The sequence below is a fragment of the Mustela erminea genome, chromosome 10 (genome assembly GCF_009829155.1).
Source record: "Mustela erminea isolate mMusErm1 chromosome 10, mMusErm1.Pri, whole genome shotgun sequence".
NCBI lineage: Eukaryota > Metazoa > Chordata > Mammalia > Carnivora > Mustelidae > Mustela > Mustela erminea.
Window position 1 is genome coordinate 67,169,625 of NC_045623.1, and position 19,447 is coordinate 67,189,071.

Consider the following 19,447-nt stretch of genomic DNA (forward strand, 5'->3'; position numbering starts at 1 on the left):
ATGAGGGGCTCAATCCCAACTCCCCCCTGAGCAGGGAGCCAGATGAGGGGCTCAATCCCAGGACCTCGGGATCACTACGCAGCAGAAGGCAGACGCTTAACCAACTGAGCTACCCAGGGTCCCTCAAGCATCAGTATTTTTAAGATGTTCCCAAACAATTCCATTGTGCAGCCAGGACTCTGAATCACTGCTTGGTAAGCAGTGCATAGAAAATGAGAATGGGAAATTAAATATTCCGTTTAACTTCTACTCACAGCACCTACTCTAGAGACCAGTGAAGTAGAAAGGGAAAGGCAGAAATAAAAAGTAAAAGAGATAAAATGGGAGATAAGTTAGTTCCAGGGAAATGACAATCTCCAAAGTTTTCCCTGAACTAGTCCATAAACAGCAAAGTTCAGTTGCAGCCAATTTTTGACACAGCGTGTGCTGAGTTCCTTGGAATCAGGTCACTTAACTTTTTTTTTCTTTTTTTTTCTGTGAGGTCGGCTCATTTAACCCCATTTTATTATTGAGACCTAGGTCCGGAGGCGGTTATCAGCTTTGTCCGACTCCAAGTCAGGTGTATTTAAATGGATGTCGAGCCAGAAAACCCGCCGCTCCAAGCTTGGTGCAAACTCCGAGGCCGAACTTCAGCCCTATTCCCGCCTGGGGCTGAGGAGGCGGGGCTGCACTGATCCCGCCTTCGGGTGAAAGGAGCCTTGTTTCCGCCGGGTAATGGGCCAAAGTTGCCCCCACTTCCGGGAGCGGGGGAGACCGGGGCAGCTTCGCCGCGGCCGACGGCCTTGCCTTAACGTCACTTCCGCGCGCCCAGGGAGACGTCAGTGTTGGGCGCAAACAGCGACGGTGTGGCTTGCTGGTAAAGTTTCGTCTCGGTTGCCTCCTTATGAACCATGGAGAGTGACTTTTATCTGCGTTACTACGTGGGTCACAAGGGCAAATTCGGCCACGAGTTCCTGGAGTTTGAGTTCCGACCCGACGGTAAGAGCGGCCCCTGGCACCCGGGGAGCAAGGACTGGGCCTGAGGTCGGGCGAATGGGGAGGCCGGGATTCCGGAATGTGCGAGGAGCTGGAAGAGGAAGGGACTGATGACTGCAGCGCGGATCAGAAAGAATCACTCCTGTGACCGCTCCACTGGTTCTTTCCATGTGCAGGGACTTCTGTTTGATGACTTTTTTTAATATTAGAATGCTTCTCGCAGGAAACATTGCCTACCTACCTCGTACCAGGCTCTTTTCCACAATCTGGGATCCAGGAGTGAACGACAGACAAGCTTCCTCTCATGGAACGTATATTCTGGTGCTGGGAGAGATATAAACAAAAAAATTCCAGATAGTTACCAGTGGTCAGAACATAAAACAAAATGATGGAATAATTGTTGGTGGGCTGCTTTTTTAAGCAGAGTGACCACTGGCGCGCTCTCTGAAAACGTAGTGTTTGAACTGAACCCTGACTGACAAGAAGGAACCAGGCTTGTGAAGCTCAGGAAGAAGAGCATTCTGGACAGAGAGTAAGAAGGGTTAAGGCTGTAGGGCATGAATGAGTTAGTAGGCATGTTTCGGGTGGCCAGTATGGCTGAGGAAGTAGTGAGCTCTGAGGAGAATTGTAGGAGACAATGTCAGATCAGTAAGCAGGGGGACACCATGTAGGTCTTTATAGGCCATGACAAAGAGTTTGGATTTTATTCTAAATCCAGCAGGAAGCAAATGGAAAGTTTTAAAGAGAGAAAGATGTGACCTCTTCCTGAAAAAGATTCTAATCATTGGGTGCAGAATGGGCAAGGGTGGAGAGAGGGCTGCTTATTAAGAGACAGTTATAGTTGTCAAGACAAAAAGGAAGTTGGTTCGAACTAGGGGGGCAGTCAAAGCAGATAGAAGGATTTAGGATACTATTGGAGGCAGAACCAATATGACTTTGCTGTTTGATAAGATCTGGGGGAAGGGCCACTGTGGTGATGACAGAAAACTCTCATTAAATGGGAGCACAAAGATGAATCTGACAGACCCAGGTTATAAACAAATGGTGACAAGGTAGTGTGTTTACATGTATGCCTTCTATTCTGAGGTTAAAAACTCATCTATTTCCTTTTATCTTTTCCTTCATACCCAGCATATACCTAGATTAGCCTTGTGGATGCACCTACACACAAAGGGCCTTGTATACCAAATATGCTTAATAATAAAATCACAACTTTTCCATCACAGGAATAGTTCAGACTGTTGCATGGTCACATGAATAGTATGTAAACAGCATTTTACAGTTTTCAAACTCCTTTCACAACTCATTTGAACCTCAGGAGACCGTGTACGCTAGTAGGCTACCATCACTCTCCCTGTTTTCAGCTGAGGACATTAACCTGCAGAGATATGATTTGCCAGAGTCACAAAAGAGTCTACTTGTGTTCTTTAATCATACCTGAGCTGCCTTTTGCAAGATTCTAATTCAGTGTCAGCAGTATTTTCGGCTATGAGGCTATTTAATAGCGAAGAACTGAAAAGACTGCTCTTGTTGGAACACCAGAGCACAGATAATAAATCTGGTAGACACTGAAGGGAAAGCTGGGATACATTTTAAGCAACAGCTGATAGTCTTGTGAACTAATGACACTTTCTTCATATGTTTTTAATATACACTGAATTTGGTTTTTTGTTTCTTATAGGGAAATTGAGATATGCCAACAACAGCAATTACAAAAATGATGTCATGATCAGAAAAGAGGTAATGAGCCTTTTGAGAGCCTTTCTTTTACTACAGTTTAGCCTTTTGTCTTGTTTTTGTTCTTTCCGGGAGTAGTATTGAAAAAGAATAGAGAAGTATTGACATATCTGTAGAAACCTTCTAAAATTTTTCTCATATCTTTCAGTTTATATTTACTTTAACAGTGCTGAATCACTTACTGGTAATCATTTAAAGTCTTGCAAAATGGTTTAAACCCTGAATCTGCTACTTACTATGTGCCCTTGGGCAAATTCCCTGTTCTTTGTCTGCAGAATCAAATAATAAAACCTATCTCCCACTGTCCAGTCCTGTCATAGAATTAAATACATTATACGCAGAGTGTTTGGTATATTCCCTGGTGCATAGCTTTCACTAGAGCTCTTTAATTTGCATTTGAACAGGGTAAGGGAGCGTGGGAAAGCAGTTCACATCATTGAATGCATGTTAGATGCCAGGCATGGCACTTGGTATTTTACACACATACGATTTTATGTAACCCTGAGTGTAAGCCTGTTTGATGGGTGGTATTATATACCCTTTACAGTGAGCCCCCAGATATTAATTATGAGATGTATTCAAGGTCACCTCTCCCTGGCTAGCAAGAGATAGAGTGGGAGCTCAAAGCCGTGCCTGCCTCCGTCAAGTCCATGTGCTCCATTTTGTATAACTTCTGCCACACTGTTGAGGCTTCATCAAGGCTTCTCTTTCTTTTCAACCACTTTGTCGCATTTGAAAATGTCTTGTCAATATATTTTCAGACTATTATGTTTAACTAGCATTCGGTTTTATGTTTACCCACACATGTCAGCCTCCTTATATTTTCTTTAATGGGAACTAATATGCAAAAGGTATTTTAAAAGACATGTCTCTGCTCTTCATAAGCATGTCATCTAGTTAGGAATAACCAGAGTTTCTCACAGATCTTTTGTTCTGGGTTCAAGTGTGAGTTGGGTCTGTAAGCAAGGAAAAGGTCCAAGTGAACAGCATGTCCCAAGAAGTAGAAACAGATGAGGTCTGAGGTGTAGTCACTGGGCACTTCTGGCCTTGCCCTCTTCACGGCTGAATGCCATCGCCCCTTACAGAGGTGCTAGAAACTAGTTTTTAGGAAGGGGCTTTTTTTTTTTTTTTTTTTTTTTTAAATCTTGTATCACTATCTGAGAACACTTGCTTAGGGGTACAGCTTAATTCCATTTTTAAATTTGCTTTCAGGCTTATGTACATAAAAGTGTAATGGAGGAACTGAAGAGAATAATTGATGATAGTGAAATTACCAAAGAGGATGATGCCTTGTGGCCTCCCCCTGACCGAGTGGGCCGGCAGGTGAGTGTTTTAGCAACTGTCCTATAGTGCAGAAATCTTACAACTAAGATGAGTTTTACTGCCCTGCATACAACTGAATTCGTGGGCTGAGGGGGACCTACACAAAGCAGATTACAGCACTTTTATCTAAGGAAGCAGTAATCCCACAGAGAGGAACAGAGAGCCAGTGGTACTTCTGAACACCTAGATCCAGCCCTGGATTTCCTCATGTGCCTCTCCCCTCAGCCCTGCTCAGAGGTTTTGCTGCCCACCTCACTTACTGAATAACTGCTGTGGACAAAGTATTGTGAATATACAAAGAGAAATAGAACATGGTTATTTCAGCAATCTAAGAGAAGGAAAGTCATGCAAGTGGCTAGGTATATGTGTTTAAATTGATGGCTTATATATTTATTCTGAACACCATTATTGTAATTAAAATAAAAACCACTGTCATATTTGACTGTGTTAACGGGGAAGCTGTTTCTTTCCACCTCAGCTGCTACCTTCCTAATCTAGACTTGTAATTGATATCCTTTTTTCTTCTGTCCTGTACAGCCTGTTTTTCTGTCCTGAAATCAGGCTAATCTTTTTAAAATGTCGATGTAGTCCACTGATTTTAAGTTCTCCATTGCCTTCCCACTACATTTAAAATAAAATCCAGGATGATTGGGTGGCTTAGTCAGTTAGCATCTGCCTTTGGCTCTGGTCATGATCCCAGGGTCCTGCATCAGGCTTCTTGCTCAGCGGGGAGCCTATTCTCACTCTGCCTGCTGTTCCCCGTGCTTGTGCACTCTCTCTCTCTCTGTCTGTCAAATTTTTAAAAATCTTAAAAAATAAAATAAAATCCGAACTCCCACTTTATTTTCTACCATTTTTATAATCTTTTACTGTGTTCAGACCTCACTGACCTTATTTCTCTTCTTCAGACATACTTAGGTTGTTGTTCTTAGTTTAGGACATTTACATTTGCTGCATCCTGCCTGGAATGTTCTATCTAACATTGTCTTTATTATTGCAGGTTTTATTTATTTTTTTTTTTTTAAGATTTTTTATTTATTTATTTGAGAGAGAGAGTGAGAGAGAGAGAGCACGAGAGGGGAGAAGGTCAGAGGGAGAAGCAGACTCCCCATGGAGCTGGGAGCCCGACATGGGACTCGATCCCGGGACTCCGGGATCATGACCTGAGCCGAAGGCAGTCGCCCAACCATGGATTGTTTAAAAAATTACATCAGTTGGCAGTATGTTTATAGAATATTTTTAAGTTAGACCATTTGTAGAAATAAAACAAGATTTTAAAACATAAAAGAAAATACAGACTATCTTTTATTATTTTGGGTAGAGAAAGAATATTTTCTCAAGGGAAAAGATTGATAAATTTGACTTTTAAAGTTAAAACTTTTGTTTAGCTAAAGACATTATGATAAAGTTGAAAGATAAGCCACAGACTGAAGAAAGATATTTGCAAAACCTATCTGGCAAAGGGTTTATATCTAGAATATATCAAGAACTACAACTTAATAAAAAGATAACTTGGAAAAAAATAAAAGACAGCCCGGTGGCAGAATGTGTAAGGGTTCTGCATAGGCAATTTACAGAACTAGGAAAACAAATAGCCAATAAATATCTATATTTTGAAAAGTGAATGTTAGGAAAATAATGATATACCATTTCAGACCCATTAGAATAGCAAAAAATAGGGGTAGGGGGCATCAAGTTTCAAAAAGGATATGAGAAAGAAAAAGGGGATCTTACATACTAGTGGAATAACATCAGTACAACTATTTTAGGAAATAATTTGGTAGTAACTGGCAAAATTGAAAAAACCTTATACCTTCCTTCTAAGAACACCCCTAGAGACATTTTCACATGCATACAAGGAGATGCATAGAAGAATATTCTCACCACATTGTTTATAGTACAATAAACTGGGAACTTAAGTCTGCTTCAATAAGGATATAAATGGAATATTCTAAAGAATTTAAAACTAATGAACTAGATCACTTACAAAAACAGTGTTGAATGAAAAAAGCAAAAGGATGCATAGAGTATGATCATTTATGTAAAAATCTTAAAACATACTACCAAATCTAAAAACATGAGTGGTAAAGAATACACCTGAACTTCCAGGATGCGGGAGGGAGAATGGAATTGGAGGTGGACCTAACTCCTGTATGTGTAATATTTTACTTATTTAAAAAATCTGACAAACTATTAACATTTTCACACCCGGGTGTTAAGAACATTGGTTTCATAGTTTTCTATATTTTCTGTTAGAATTCTTTTCATAATTGAAAACTATAAATCAAAAAGAAATAAGAAAAAATGAAGAAAAAAGAAGTGGGACTCACTAAATTGTAAATTCTACAAGGACATAGACCTTTGATTTTGCTGATCTGTCCCAAGCACCAAGAACAATAGCTGGTACACAGTGAGCACCCCCATAGAAATTTTTTAAAGACTTATGCTACTTGCATCACTCTTTAGAAATGGAGGCACAACAGTGAGTAGCTGGTAGTGACAAAGCTGGGATCAAACCCAAGGTCTAGACTGCTCCTTGTCCCATGTTGCCCAGAAAGGTTAGATTCTTGGTATTTATAAAACACAAACACAAAATGTATACATGTTACTCCACTTTCTTTTTTGTTGTTGTTTTCTTTTTTTTTTTACTCCACTTTCTTAACAATGAAAACTCCTATATAAAACTTGTAAATCCTTCCAAATCCCAGAAATGGTAGAGTCTCACAAACACATCTTCCTCTAATAAAAGTATGAGCTACTCAAGGACTAAACCAATATTTAATTTCTCTTTTTGTTTCTAGAGTCAGTATAAGTTAGTGGGTAGAGTGAACTGGTCTTGTTTATATTGTAGAGTTGGTGTGATTTGACAGGTGGTATATCTTCTGTGTGGTTGATGGAAAATCCAACTTGGCTTGACTTAGTTTTTTTAAATGTTTCTAGGAGCTTGAAATTGTCATTGGAGATGAACACATATCTTTCACAACATCAAAAATTGGTTCTCTTATTGATGTCAATCAATCCAAGTAAGTATGTATGACCCTTATAGCCAGATGTGTCTGTTTTGAAACAGACCAATAGGAAGCCCTTAACCAAATTGGGACCATAATGGTAAGATCTGGTATAAATACAAGACAGAAGGGGTCGGGGTGCCTGGGTAACTCAGTCGGTTAAGCGTCCAGCTCTTGGTTTTAGCTCAGGTCATCTCAGGGTCATGAGATCAAGTCCTATGTCAGATTCCGTACTCAGTGCAGAGTCTGCTTAAGAATCTCTCTCCCAGAGAAGGGAGTTGGGGGAAATTTGATGGGGAGATGAACCATGAGAGACTGTGGACTCTGAAAAACAATCTGAGGGTTTTGGAGGGGAGGGCGGTGGGAGGTTGTTGGGTGAGCCTGGTGGTGGGTATTAAGGAAGGCACAGATTGCCTGGAACACTGGGTGTGGTGCATAAACAATGAATTCTGGAACACTGAAAAGAATTTTAAAAAATAAATGGTCTCTCTTTCTTACTTATTCTCTCTAAAAGGCATAAATCTTAAAAAAAAAGAAGGGGCCAACTTTGTTGTCATCATTAGAGAGAAACTTTAGATTATTCTCCAGGGCTTTGTTAGATTATTCTCCAGGGCTTTGTCCTGTTGCTTTTGATGTTTTATTTAGGCACTGTTCCACACAGTTTCTCAGTGACACACATGCAGAGTAGTGTCATAGGAGTAGCCAAAATAAGAACCTGGCCAGAACAGAAAATGAAATATGCCAGAACAGGTGCCTGAGATAAACTGTAGAATCATTGGGTCTATCTGAACAGCTTTTCAGGGTTGGCCATTCACACTAGCACATCTTATACTCTGACAGTGGTGAAACTTGAAATTATTTAGAATACAAACTTAAGGGCCACCTGGGTGGCTCAGTGGGTTGGGCCTCTGTCTTCGGCTCAGGTCATGATCTCAGGGTCCTGGGATTGAGCCCCAAAACTGGCTCTCTGCCCGGTGGGGAGCCTGCTTACCCCGCTCTGTCTGCCTGCCTCTCTGCCTAAGATCTTGTGATCTTGTGCTTGTGATCTCTGTCAGTCAAATAAATAAATTTTTTTTTTTAAGATTTTATTTATTCATTTGACAGACAGAGATCGCAAGTAGGCAGAGAGCCTGGCAGAGAGAGAGGAAGGGAAGCAGGCTCCCGGCCAAGCAGAGAGCCTAATGCAGGGCTCAATCCTAGGATGCTGGGATCACGACCTGAGCCGAAGGCAGAGGCCCCAACCCCCTGAGCCACCCAGGCACCCCAAATAAAATCTTTTAAAAAAATGGAATACAAACTTAAAAATTCATGTTGTGAGTAGGGAAAATTATAAAGTTGAAACATGAGTCTTTATGCTACAAAGAGTCCTTAGAATTTGGTAACCTCTGGGGGTGCCTGGATGGCTCAGTCGGATGGCTGTGGACTGACTCTTGGTCTCAGCTGAGGTCTTGAGTTAAACCTTAACTGACTGAGCCATCCAGCCTTCTCTGTGGCTCACTTTTAGTACATGCTGGGTGTAACTGTCTTCCCTGTTTAATATATAACGCATAGCCTTTTCCTTCTTTATGGGCACTTGGTGGTTTTTAAAGTTTTAGTTCTATAAATACCTTTATGTAAATTAATCTGAGTTAATGTTTTTGTATTTTTGCCACTTTTTTCCAGCTCTTTAAACATGTTTTTCCTTTTGCATTATAGGGATCCAGAAGGCTTACGAGTATTTTATTATCTTGTCCAGGACCTGAAGTGTTTGGTCTTCAGTCTTATTGGATTACACTTCAAGATTAAGCCAATCTAGATTGAAAACTGGTGTGGACACAAGGGGGGTTGGGAGTACCTGTTTTTAATTACCATTATCAGGAAGTCTTTGTGTATATCAGGGCAATATTTTTTTTTTATAAACCATAAATGACTGTCTTTAATAAATATATAGCAAAATGCATTTTTTTGTTACTTTATAAAGACCTAAACATGTGAACTCTCCTCAATATTTTTTAAAACACTAACATCCAATCTGAAGTATCGCCAAAAATCTATTAATCACTGTAGCTATAACCACCACTTTACAGGAATAAGAGAATAGAGAGAAAAGTTAGAAAATACAATAGATTAAAAAAAGAGAAAGAAAATGCAATAGAAATCTCATCAATATCCAAAGGAAAATCCAGGGCAGAGGATCTGACTTCTTCAACAAACAAATTGCAAACATAAAATAAATAGAGGTGGTGTGGGAACTGGTAGATTAAAGGAGATTTAAGGGGCGCCTGGGTGGCTCAGTGGGTTAAAGCCTCTGCCTTCGGCTCAGATCGTGATCCCAGGGTCCTGGGATCGAGCCCTGCATCGAGCTTTCTGCTCAACGGGGAGCCTGCTTACCCCTCTCTCTGTTTCTGCCTGCCTCTCTGCCCACTTGTGATCTTTTTCTGTCAAATAAATAAATTAAATATTAAAAAAAATTTTTTTAAGGAGACTTAAGAAACACATAATCAGTGTACTGTTTGGACCCTATTTGGATCATGATTCAAAAAATATTGACATCATTACAGAAATTTGAGCACTGGGTATTTTATATTAATGAAGTATTGCTAAATTTTTAGGTGTGAAGTGTTTTTCCCTCTCCACCTTTATTGAGAGAGAATTGGGTAGAGATATAATATGTATATATATATATTATATCTCTATATAGAGAGAGAGACTTGAGGTTGGGGTTTTTTAAAGTCCTCTTTTATAGATACATCTGTAGGTATTTAAGTATGAAGGATAACATTTTGCTTTAGTACAATATATTCCTCAGGAAGTTTTCTAATAATCCATCTTAAAATCAATACCAACAGTCATTAGGAACTGAGACCTAGCTGGTTTGGACAGTGGGAATTTGTGAGTAGATCTGTAGGAATTTTCCTTGCTGCTAAACTAAATTGCACTGCTTCCTTCAGCAAATTGCCGGTTGACCAGATTGTGGGTGCTGAAAGGAACTGGGCTTGGTAAATCTCATCTGTGGGGAGATGATTAGGATAAGCTCACATCCCACAAGACAGGCCAGACTGGGACGTGTCCTGTCTTTTTTGACACCTAGGCCAGTGTTCCCTGCAATCCCCGCCCCTATACACACGCTGCCTCCTTCAAAGATAGCAGCAGCTTAGGTCGGGATCTGGGACCAGAGATGTCAGGGTTCCTAAATCCAGTGTATTCCCCTCTATAGAAGGGTACCTGGGGCAATGAAGTTAAGCTGGTGGTAAAGTAGACAAGAATAGTAACTCCAATTTTTAAAAGGCCGTGAGAACCTCAAAGGCGGTAATTGTCGCAAATAAGCTGTTCCTTGAAACACAGCTTCCTTATGGTCTCAGATGTGCCCTGGACCCCATCCCCTAAATCTGCGAAGCTGGTCGCATGCAGGCGGAACCGACGCGATCTAAGAAGCCTCAGAAGGCAAGCAGGGACCAAGCAGTTGGGTGAGAGAAGAACGAGTAGTGAAGAGTCAGGAAAGAACTGAGGGGCAGGAGGAAGCCGTGGCAGAGCTTTCCTGCAAGGACTGTGCTTGCTACGGTATCCCTCAGACTAGCATAGTGCCGGCACGAGATCGGCGTTCAGCAAGGATCTGGAAGCAGGCTTCGGTGACCTCCTACTAATTGCGACCTCCACAGGCCCACTTAATGAAAGAAAAAAAACAGACTAGCATAGTGCCGGCACGAGATCGGCGTTCCGCAAGGATCTGGAAGCAGGCTTCGGCGACGTCCACTAATTGCGACCTCCACAGGTCCACTTAACGAAAGAAAAAAACAAGCCCGGGATGCTAACCACCGCGCGTGAACGCCCCGCCCTCTCCCCCGCCGGACGCACGCCGGAGGTACGCACGCCGGAGGACCGCACCCCGTGCGCCGGCGTCGCCCACGTTTACGACCGGCCGGAAAGTAGCGGCGGCAGCTTTCGCCAGCCCGGTTGGGGCTGGGCCGAGCCGAGCCACTATGGGGGTGAGGCGCAGGCAAAGTGCCGCCAGGGCAGGGACGGGGAGGTGGTGAGGACCTGGGAGGCGGGAGTTCGTGCCAGGAGGGACTGAAAGAAGTGGGCTCGCGCTGAGGAGTGGGGAGGCAGAGCTCGAATCTAGGAGGGGCAGGGCCGGGGCTCGGTAGGACTGCGCAGGCGCGGTTCATGCACTTGCTCTGGCACTCCCTCCACAGAAAATTGCGCTACAGCTCAAAGCCACGCTGGAGAATGTCACCAACCTCCGCCCCTTGGGTGAGGACTTCCGGTGGTACCTGAAGGTGCGACTGGAGGGGCGGGACCCTAGGCGGGAGAAGGGAGGGGCAACGGAGGGGAGGTAGGCACTGCGAGGTTCCGGAAGGGGGCGGGGCGCCAGGGGGCCGGGCCTAGAGAGAGTTTTTCGGTGCCGAAGTGCGGCTCGGAGAGCCGCTTTGTCTCAAACCATTAAGAACGGACATGTGTGGGCGCCTGGGTGGCTCAGTGGGTTAAGCCGCTGCCTTCGGCTCAGGTCATGATCTCAGGGTCCTGGGATCGAGTCCCGCATCGGGCTCTCTGCTCAGCAGGGAGCCTGCTTCCCTCTCTCTCTCTGCCTGCCTCTCAGTACTTGTGATCTCTGTCAAATAAATAAATAAAATCTTTAAAAAAAAAAAAAAAAGAACGGACATGTGTAACCGCCAAGTGGTATTTTCCTGAATAGAATTTGTTCGCTTTTCTAAATGTATTGGTTAGTTCTTTTTTTTTTTTTAAGATTTTATTTATTTGGGGGCGCCTGGGTGGCTCAGCGGTTTAAGCCTCTGCCTTCAGCTCAGGTCATGATCTCAGGGTCCTAGGATCGAGCCCCGCATCGGGATCTCTGCTCAGCGGGGGGCCTGCTTCCCCCCCCCTCTCTGCCTGCCTCTCTGCCTACTTGTGCTCTCTATCAAATAAATAAATAAATAAATCTTTAAAAAAATTAAAAAAAAAGATTTTATTTATTTGACAGAGATCACAAGTAGGCAGAGCAGCAGGCAGAGAGAGGGGGAAGCAGGCTCCCTGCTGAGCAGAGAGCCCATGGGGGGCTCCATCCCAGGACCCTGGGACCATGACCCGAGGCTTTAACCCTCTGAGCCACCCAGGTGCCCCTATTGGTTAGTTCTTAATTACTAACATCTCGGAGATCTTTTGTAATTTTTCCTCCGTGAAATATTTTGTTTTGAAAACAGTAATAGAGAGACTACTTGAAGGGGTCTTGGGATTGTTTAGTAAGGAGGGGAATTTCACCTTCTGTTTTAGTTGATCAGGCTTTATTTATTGTGAAATCCCTTTAGTTTTGATCGTGGCTTCCTCCATCCCTCCCCACCCCATACTGGTGAATTTGGTACTCTGGTGGCTCCGTCTACAGACGGCCTTAACTCTTCCAGATCATCATCTGTTTCCCTTCTCATCCGAACCCCAGCATCATTCAGATCCTGGCAATAGCTCTATTCCTTTTAGGAAGCTTTCTCGCCACCTTTACTACCAAATATTTTGAAGCTCAAGTACGGTTTATTTGAGAAGTTTATTTGAGAAGTTGATGTTTCAACGGTTTAGTTGAGAAGTTGAGAAGTTGATGTTCTTCCACTTCAAAAAGCACAGAGTCTAGCGGAGAAGACAGTGAAATAGAGTAACAACAGTGATAAGTACTTTTACTAGGAACCTACAAGGCCTGTGAGAACACAAGGGAAGTTCCAGACTCAAGAAGGGGTGGGGGTTGGCGTTGTTGAGACCATCTCGGTACTACAGGAGCCTTGAATTTCCAGCCAGACGGTACTTCTTAGAGGATGGTGGGCGCAGCAGCAGGAGAAACTCTGACCTGTTCTTTGCCCAAAGAGAAATTTTGGTTATGTCCTTGGTGGGGCTGTTCTAAGGATGAGGTGCGGTAGTCGATGGGAAGATAGGTTGAGCCTGTCTACGTCACACTTTCTTGTCTTTCCCCTTTCTGCCCGACTGAGCTAAACTACTTTACTAATTTTCTTTTTCCTCCCCCAAGATGAAATGTGGCAACTGTGGTGAGGTTTCAGAGAAGTGGCAGTATATTCGGCTAATGGTAACTACTCCCCCTACCACCATACCCACATACAAACACATATAGGCCTCTCCTCAGGGATTTGGGGAAGGAACCAGTGGCCCTGATCTCTCAGGTCTTTGGACCCTGCTTTTTGTGGTTTGGAAGGGCAGCCATTAGTATGGTCAACACCGGGAAGAACAGGCTTCTTCGGAATGTGAGGCAGAGTTCAAAATCAAGGGGAGTCCCTCTCTCAATCTCAGGAAGCTCCTCAGGATTCTTGTCGTAGCTGATGGCATTCCCTGTTTGGGTTTTGATCTCTTCACCTATCTAGTAAGTGGTAGACGGGATCCATGTCTAATTAATGTGTGACTACAGATTCTGTTTACCCTTGCCAGGACAGTGTGGCACTGAAGGGAGGTCGTGGCAGCGCCTCCATGGTCCAGAAGTGCAAGCTTTGTGCGAGGGAAAACTCCATCGGTAGGTCAGGTCACAAATCCTGAGTTGTACCAACTGGGGCTACATCTTCCTGATACAAAGCAGGCTCATGTTACTGTGGGTAGACCCAGGCCTGAGATGCCCAGGCTGTGGCAGCCGACTCTTTTCCCCAGAGCCACATATGGGCACCAGGATGGGGGCAGCATATGGACTGAAGTCAACTTTGTCTTCTCTTTTACATTTCAGAGATTTTGAGCAGCACCATCAGATCTTACAATGTAAGTTTCCTGCTGTGGTGGCAGGTGGTGGGATTAAATCTAAGCTGGGAGCTAGGAGGTTGGGGTTCTAGAGTTCTGTCTGTACCAGAGTGACTTTCTGTGGGATATTCATTCATATACTCACTTGTTCACTCATTCACTCACTCTGTCACCATACACTGGCTGAGTGCCTGGTAGGCAGAAGATTCATAATCAGGCTATTACAGTGTCTTCTCTAATAAGCACTGGGCTGTGGGAGCTCAGGGTACCTCTGGCCCAACCCTTCCACTCAGGTTCCATCTCTGGGAGCACTTGCTCTTTCTATACTGGGGGACTTGTGAGCCTTCTCTGGCACCCTTGATATTGACATTAGCTAGTTAGTTTTACATTACTGTGTAACAAATTAGTCCAAAGGGGAAAGAGGGAGTGTGTGCTTTTAAGTCTCTTTGTTTAAAGAGTAGTTACTTATATTCACCCATTACTTAGTATTTTTTTTAAGATTTTATTTATATGAGAGAGCATGAGCAGGGGGAAGGTAGGGGAGAAGGAGAAGCAGACTCCCCACTGGGCGCTCAGTCCCAGGACCCCAGGATCATGACCTGAGTTGAAGTCAGACACTTAACCAACTGAGCCACCCAGGGGGCCCCCCTTACTTAGTATTTTTGAAACATGTCTGATTTATGCCAAATTCTCAGCTTTGTTCTGAAGTTAGAGAAGTCACAAGGACTTGCTTTCAAGTAAATAATATATGGCAGATGAGACACACCAGCAAACAAAAAGCAAACCAGGGCCGACAGAGAGTGCCTCCTTTGTGCCGGGCACATGACTGGTGTGTAGGAAATGATTTTACAATGAAGGACAGAATGAGATTGAATGTGTGGGTGTGGTGCTTGGTATCTCTGAGCCCATGGGTCAGGGAGGCTTGAATTTCCTCGTTCTACCAGCCCCCTCAGAGGTGCCTGTTCCACGTGAAAACCCCTTTTCAAAGGCTTTTATTTAAGTCATCCTCCTGCCTCACAATATGGCAGAGTTTTAGTCAAAGGCTGTAGTAAGTGTCCGGGCCATTGGGAAGATCTGGAAACTTTATAGTATAACATTCTTGTTCACATTTTTTAATTTTGATAACTTTATCTGCCATTTATTGAGCACAGTGTCAGGTACTATAGCTAGGAACTTTACACATAGTTCAGATTTTCACAGCGAACCTCAGCCCAGTCTGACAATCTTGGGCCCTAGCTGGGAAGAGAGGTAGAGCTGTCTGAGATCATATCCAGGCAGGCCGACTCTAGTACTCAGTCTTTCTTCTGCAGCAGCTCTGTCCAGGCGGGTCTCATTAGGAGCAGTACCCAATGCAGGCCTCTTCCAGAAGAGGAGGAGTTGCTCTCGAGTCCCTTCTGGGCTAACGGGTTGTAGGGCCCCTTTGGCAGGAAGGGCAGCAGCACTGAGATCTTTCCAAGCGCCATCAACACACTTCTTTTCTAGGCTGAAGACAATGAGAAGTTCAAGACAATTGTAGAGTTTGAATGCCGAGGCCTTGAACCAGTTGATTTCCAGCCCCAGGTGTGTAACCGCTATCTGTGGGGAGCTCATACAGGAAGTAATAATAGAACTTTGCTTTATCCAGAGACTGTGGACTAGGACTTCTCCTAAGGGTAGTAACTGTTATTTATTAAGTGCCTACTGTATATTGGGCACTGTGCTGGTCACGTTTACATATTACTTCCTTAAATCCTCACAGTAACCCTGTGAAGTTACTCATCCTATTGTTTGGACAAGTGAAAACTTTTTTTAAAGATTTTGCAGCTTGTGCAGGGTGACAGTAAGCATGGGAACAGTTATTTGAACCCCAGTCTGACTCCAGATCCCGTTCTCATCCCTAAACAAAACTAAGGTCCAGAGAGGGGAATGATGTGCCCCAAGTCTTTGGGGAGCTCAGGGGTAGTGGAAAGGTTTACCCTTCACCTCCTGCCTCTGGTCCAGGGCTCTAGTTGAGAGGAACTGCTGTAGTACTGGGAAGGCTGCCAGGCCTGGGAAGTACATGATTCCAGAACAGGTGCTCACACTGCATCTCTGTCCTCCCATCCCAAAGGTGGTTTGAAAAGAGCCAGTTCCCTGGCCAGGCCTCTGCCCCCTTTCCCCCAGAGTAACTAACCACTGCCTTCCTGTCACCCCCAGGCTGGGTTTGCTGCTGAGGGTGTGGAATCGGGGACAGTCTTCAGTGATATTAATCTGCAGGAGAAGGTACAGGACTTTGGGGCCTTGTGGGGGCACTGTATGGAACCTGGTGGGAACTACCCTTTCGGTGAACAAAGATCAACAGAAAGCTGACTCTGCCTTCTTATTTTTGTTGGTGATTTTGGTGTTTAAATGGCCCCAAGTATAGTGCTAAAATGTTATCTAGTGTTCCATAAGTGAGAAGGCTTGGATATGCCTAATGGAGAAAATGCATGTTAGATAAGCTTTGTGTAGGCATGAGTTCTAGTGCTGTTGCCTATAAGTCAACTATATATAAGGTGTTTTTAAACAGAAACCTACCCAAAACAGAGTTGTATATTGATTGGTTGAAGAAAATGTGATCAGAGGCTTCCAAAAACATAACCCTGTATTTCCCCTGGGGGTAATGGTTCACTATTTACTAATTTACTATTTACTATTTACTAATTTACTAATTTACTAATTTGTGGTGATTTTGTAGAATGTAACCACCATGAATACTGAAAATCAATTGTATTACTGAACATGTTACTACCTTAAATAAGCCTGTGGTCAGGCTTCAAAAGGAGGACGGAAACCTCCTTCAGTTTGCATAGCACCTGATAACAACAACAACTGGAATTTACCGAGCTGTTATATGTGCCTGACATGATGCTAAGTATTTATACCTGTTTCCCCATTTGCTTCTTTCAACATTCAACCTGTTTTTGTCCCTTTTTTTAATAGAGGACAGAACTGCGGCTCTGAGAAGTTAAGTGAACTTGCCCAGAATGCCTCTAGCTCTGTTCTAGGTCATACGTATTCATGAATGTCTCAGTAAGAGCCTGAACTGGGCCTTTAAAGTCCCAGAGTGCCATAGTCCCCACTGTCCTAAACCATCTCACGAGGCTGACAGGGCCATTTTTTCCCCACAGGATTGGACTGACTATGATGAAAAGGCTCAGGAATCTGTGGGAATCTACGAGGTCACCCACCAGTTTGTGAAGTGCTGAACCTTCTTCCTGCACACTTGCCTCTAAGAACTGAGAAGGGACAACGTGCCCCAGGCAGCAGAGCCCACTGAGGCGAGTCCTCTCATCCCTTGTTTCCTGGAAGTTATCCAAGCCCTCACCGCTGCATGCTGGGCTCTGTCACAGCTTCCCAAGTCCCACCAATAAAGCCCCTGTTCATACTGCACTGGTGCATGAAGGCAGAGTCAGGTAACAGCAATGCCAGCCACAAATAAGAACTTCATGTTGGAAGTCTCTGGTTGCTTCCTGGCACATTCCCACAGTAGAGGATCCAATTTGTAAAATATGCAGGAGCACATAGCTTCTGAGGGCTCTCCAGCTCTTGGGGAGCAGGTAGGTTAACCCAACGGACCTATGGTGTCAAAGCCAACAGTGCAAAGAGCAGCTAGGCCTGTGGAACGATGCCATGAGCCCCATGGTCCTGAGCCAAAACACTACATTGATCACCTTGGCTCCCAAGCAAACCCAGGCATTTCTAGCTGGTGTCACTTCATAGTCCAGGGCTAGCAGGGACTTTAGAGGCAGCAGCCCAGTACTGGCATGAATCTGCTCTGTGAAGTTCCTGCTGGACAGTCATCAAGTCTTTGTCCATTTGCTGTGATGGGGCAATCATCTCCCACCAGGGGAATCAATAGGAAAGTTCTTCCTTCTGCCAAGTCAGCATCTTTGCTCCCTAAAGCTGCTTGTCCTGGTTTGTCACCTTTGTGGTCACGCTTCCATGTTCTGCCCCTGGACAGCCCTGTGGAGGTCTGAAGACAGGAGTCAGGGCCCTGTAAATCTCGTAGGCCTGGTTCCCTGGGGCTGAGGATCCCCTGCAGAGTAGAGAGAGTTGTTCGGTGCAGTTAGATGGTGAGGGTATGCTCAAGCATTCACACTGGTGAATCCACCATTCGGAAAATCTGTTGTGAGACACCTTATTTCACCAGTGTTGCTGGAGTCAGTCTTTTGGAAGTAAAAATGATTACCTTCATTTTTTGAGAGGCCCATTAGGAAAAAGTATGCCCACTTCCAGACTGGTTGTGGGGGGCACTAGAAAGTAGCACTACTACCTCAGATTTGGTGGTAAAGTGATTCCAACCTTGTCCGTTCTCCAGTCTGGCATCTACATCATATTTCCTCTAGGTTCCCTATGTTCCTGGCCCCTGGACCTGCTCTTTCCAGTATGTGACAGAGTAGAACTTCTTTGGCCCGCCGTCCGCCAGCAGGTCTGTCCAGTCTGTCACCCCCAGGGTCCAGTCCACTGCCCAGCCTGAAAGCAAATAAGTGGAAGCTGCCTGAGAAAGCAGCTTTTCTGGGTTTTAGTCTCTTACGCAATAGCCAGTATGTGTGTGAAGCTCACAATGACAGACAATAAAAGGATCTCAAGGTTTCCTTTATATTTTAGATTATTTTCTCATTTTTCAGGAGGTGGAAGAACCCAAATAATCATTAAGGGATTGAAGAAAAATTAGATGATGTCAGCAGATGCAAGTGTTCAGAAAAAGTGTTCACTAAAATTTAATACTCATTCAACAACAAAAACAACAGAACTATAGAAACTCTGAGCAGACTGGGAATAGAAAGGAACTACCCTCACCTCACAAAGTAGATTTATAGAAAATGTAGAGCAAATGAAATGTGTGAAGTAGTCCAGTCAGGGTCAGGGTGAGCTGAGGATACCCCTGATCACCACTACTCTTCCTTGCGCTTGAGGTCCCACCCAGTGCCCTAAGACAACAAAAAAAGTAAAGGGAAGGTATCAAAAAGGAAGAAAACTCATTTTCATGGATTGTGATTTTCCACTTACAAAATACAAAAAAGCATTAATAGGTGTTGGATTTAAGATCAATATACAGAAATCAAATCCATACAGAAATCAAATCCATCCATCAAATAAAACCGATGACATTCTGCAAAATAAAAATCGAAAAAAAAGTACTATTTATAATAGTAATAAAAAATACCTCCAAAAGTAACTGGGAGTTAAATCTATCAAAAATGTTCATGACTCTAGTATATGAGAAAATTATTAAACTTTGCTGAAAGGTGTTAAAGCCTAAATAAATGGAGACCTATATACTATTACTGGAGGATAGGAAGACTTGGTAGTATATCCTTCTCAACAAATGTATTTATAAAGTTCTTATTCAGATCTCAACTTTTTTTTTTAACAGAACATAGGTTGATTCTGAATCTGATGCCCTCTACTGGATGCCACGATGTAGTGACACAGCAGTGGCAATGAAGCCAGCACCATACTGGCCTTGTGATGGACAAGTGGGACAGACCAGTGGGATAGTAGACAGACCCCAGCATGTGTGAAAACTGGTTTAGGAAAGGTGCTGTTGCAGATCAGTTAAATTTTTAACTCCCCAATAAACAGTGCTGGGGCAAATGTTTGAATATGAGCAGTAAAAGATACTGGGACTCTGTTTCTGCATATGAAATTCTATTCCGCCATTAGTTATCTTGGGTGCTTTGGTGCAGCAGCACGGTGGGGTAGAAGAA

At 43.7% G+C, this 19,447-nt stretch overlaps 3 protein-coding genes across 14 annotated transcripts in view; 2 read left to right on the top strand and 1 right to left on the bottom strand.

Annotated features, from left to right (window-relative positions):
- Positions 1–790: 790 nt before the first annotated feature.
- MAGOH (mago homolog, exon junction complex subunit) lies at positions 791–8,982 on the top strand. Its single transcript, XM_032302794.1, has 5 exons — positions 791–978; positions 2,657–2,715; positions 3,925–4,035; positions 6,976–7,058; positions 8,739–8,982. The coding sequence occupies exons 1-5, from the start codon at positions 891–893 to the stop codon at positions 8,836–8,838; spliced, it is 441 nt and encodes a 146-aa protein (XP_032158685.1). The 5' UTR covers positions 791–890; the 3' UTR covers positions 8,839–8,982.
- Positions 8,983–10,843: 1,861 nt separating this feature from the next.
- On the top strand, positions 10,844–19,371 carry CZIB (CXXC motif containing zinc binding protein). Of its 7 annotated transcripts, none has more exons than XR_004289857.1 (9): positions 10,844–11,008; positions 11,216–11,299; positions 13,027–13,083; positions 13,440–13,521; positions 13,726–13,757; positions 15,219–15,296; positions 15,912–15,977; positions 16,865–17,014; positions 19,114–19,371. XR_004289857.1 is itself a non-coding variant. In XM_032361401.1 (8 exons), the coding sequence occupies exons 1-8, from the start codon at positions 11,003–11,005 to the stop codon at positions 16,940–16,942; spliced, it is 483 nt and encodes a 160-aa protein (XP_032217292.1). In that variant the 5' UTR covers positions 10,844–11,002; the 3' UTR covers positions 16,943–18,336. The 7 variants fall into 7 exon arrangements, 3 of the variants coding, with proteins under 3 accessions (XP_032217292.1, XP_032217294.1, XP_032217293.1); XR_004289854.1 differs by having other exon boundaries at positions 16,865–18,165; positions 19,114–19,347; XR_004289856.1 differs by having other exon boundaries at positions 16,865–17,149; positions 19,114–19,347.
- The window catches only part of CPT2 (carnitine palmitoyltransferase 2), a 31,053-nt gene continuing 25,952 nt past the window's right edge, over positions 14,347–19,447 (bottom strand). For 2 of the 6 annotated variants that reach the window (XR_004289852.1, XR_004289849.1), the window contains one exon: positions 17,030–17,772. Coding sequence is in view for 2 of the 6 variants with exons in the window: in XM_032361400.1 (XP_032217291.1) it covers positions 14,943–15,219 (277 nt within the window). In the remaining 4 variants the exon portion in view is untranslated. Of the gene's footprint in view, positions 15,220–17,029; positions 17,773–18,536; positions 18,668–19,447 lie in introns of those variants that run through there. The other 4 variants (XR_004289850.1, XM_032361400.1, XR_004289851.1 and 1 more) reach the window with 4 other exon arrangements.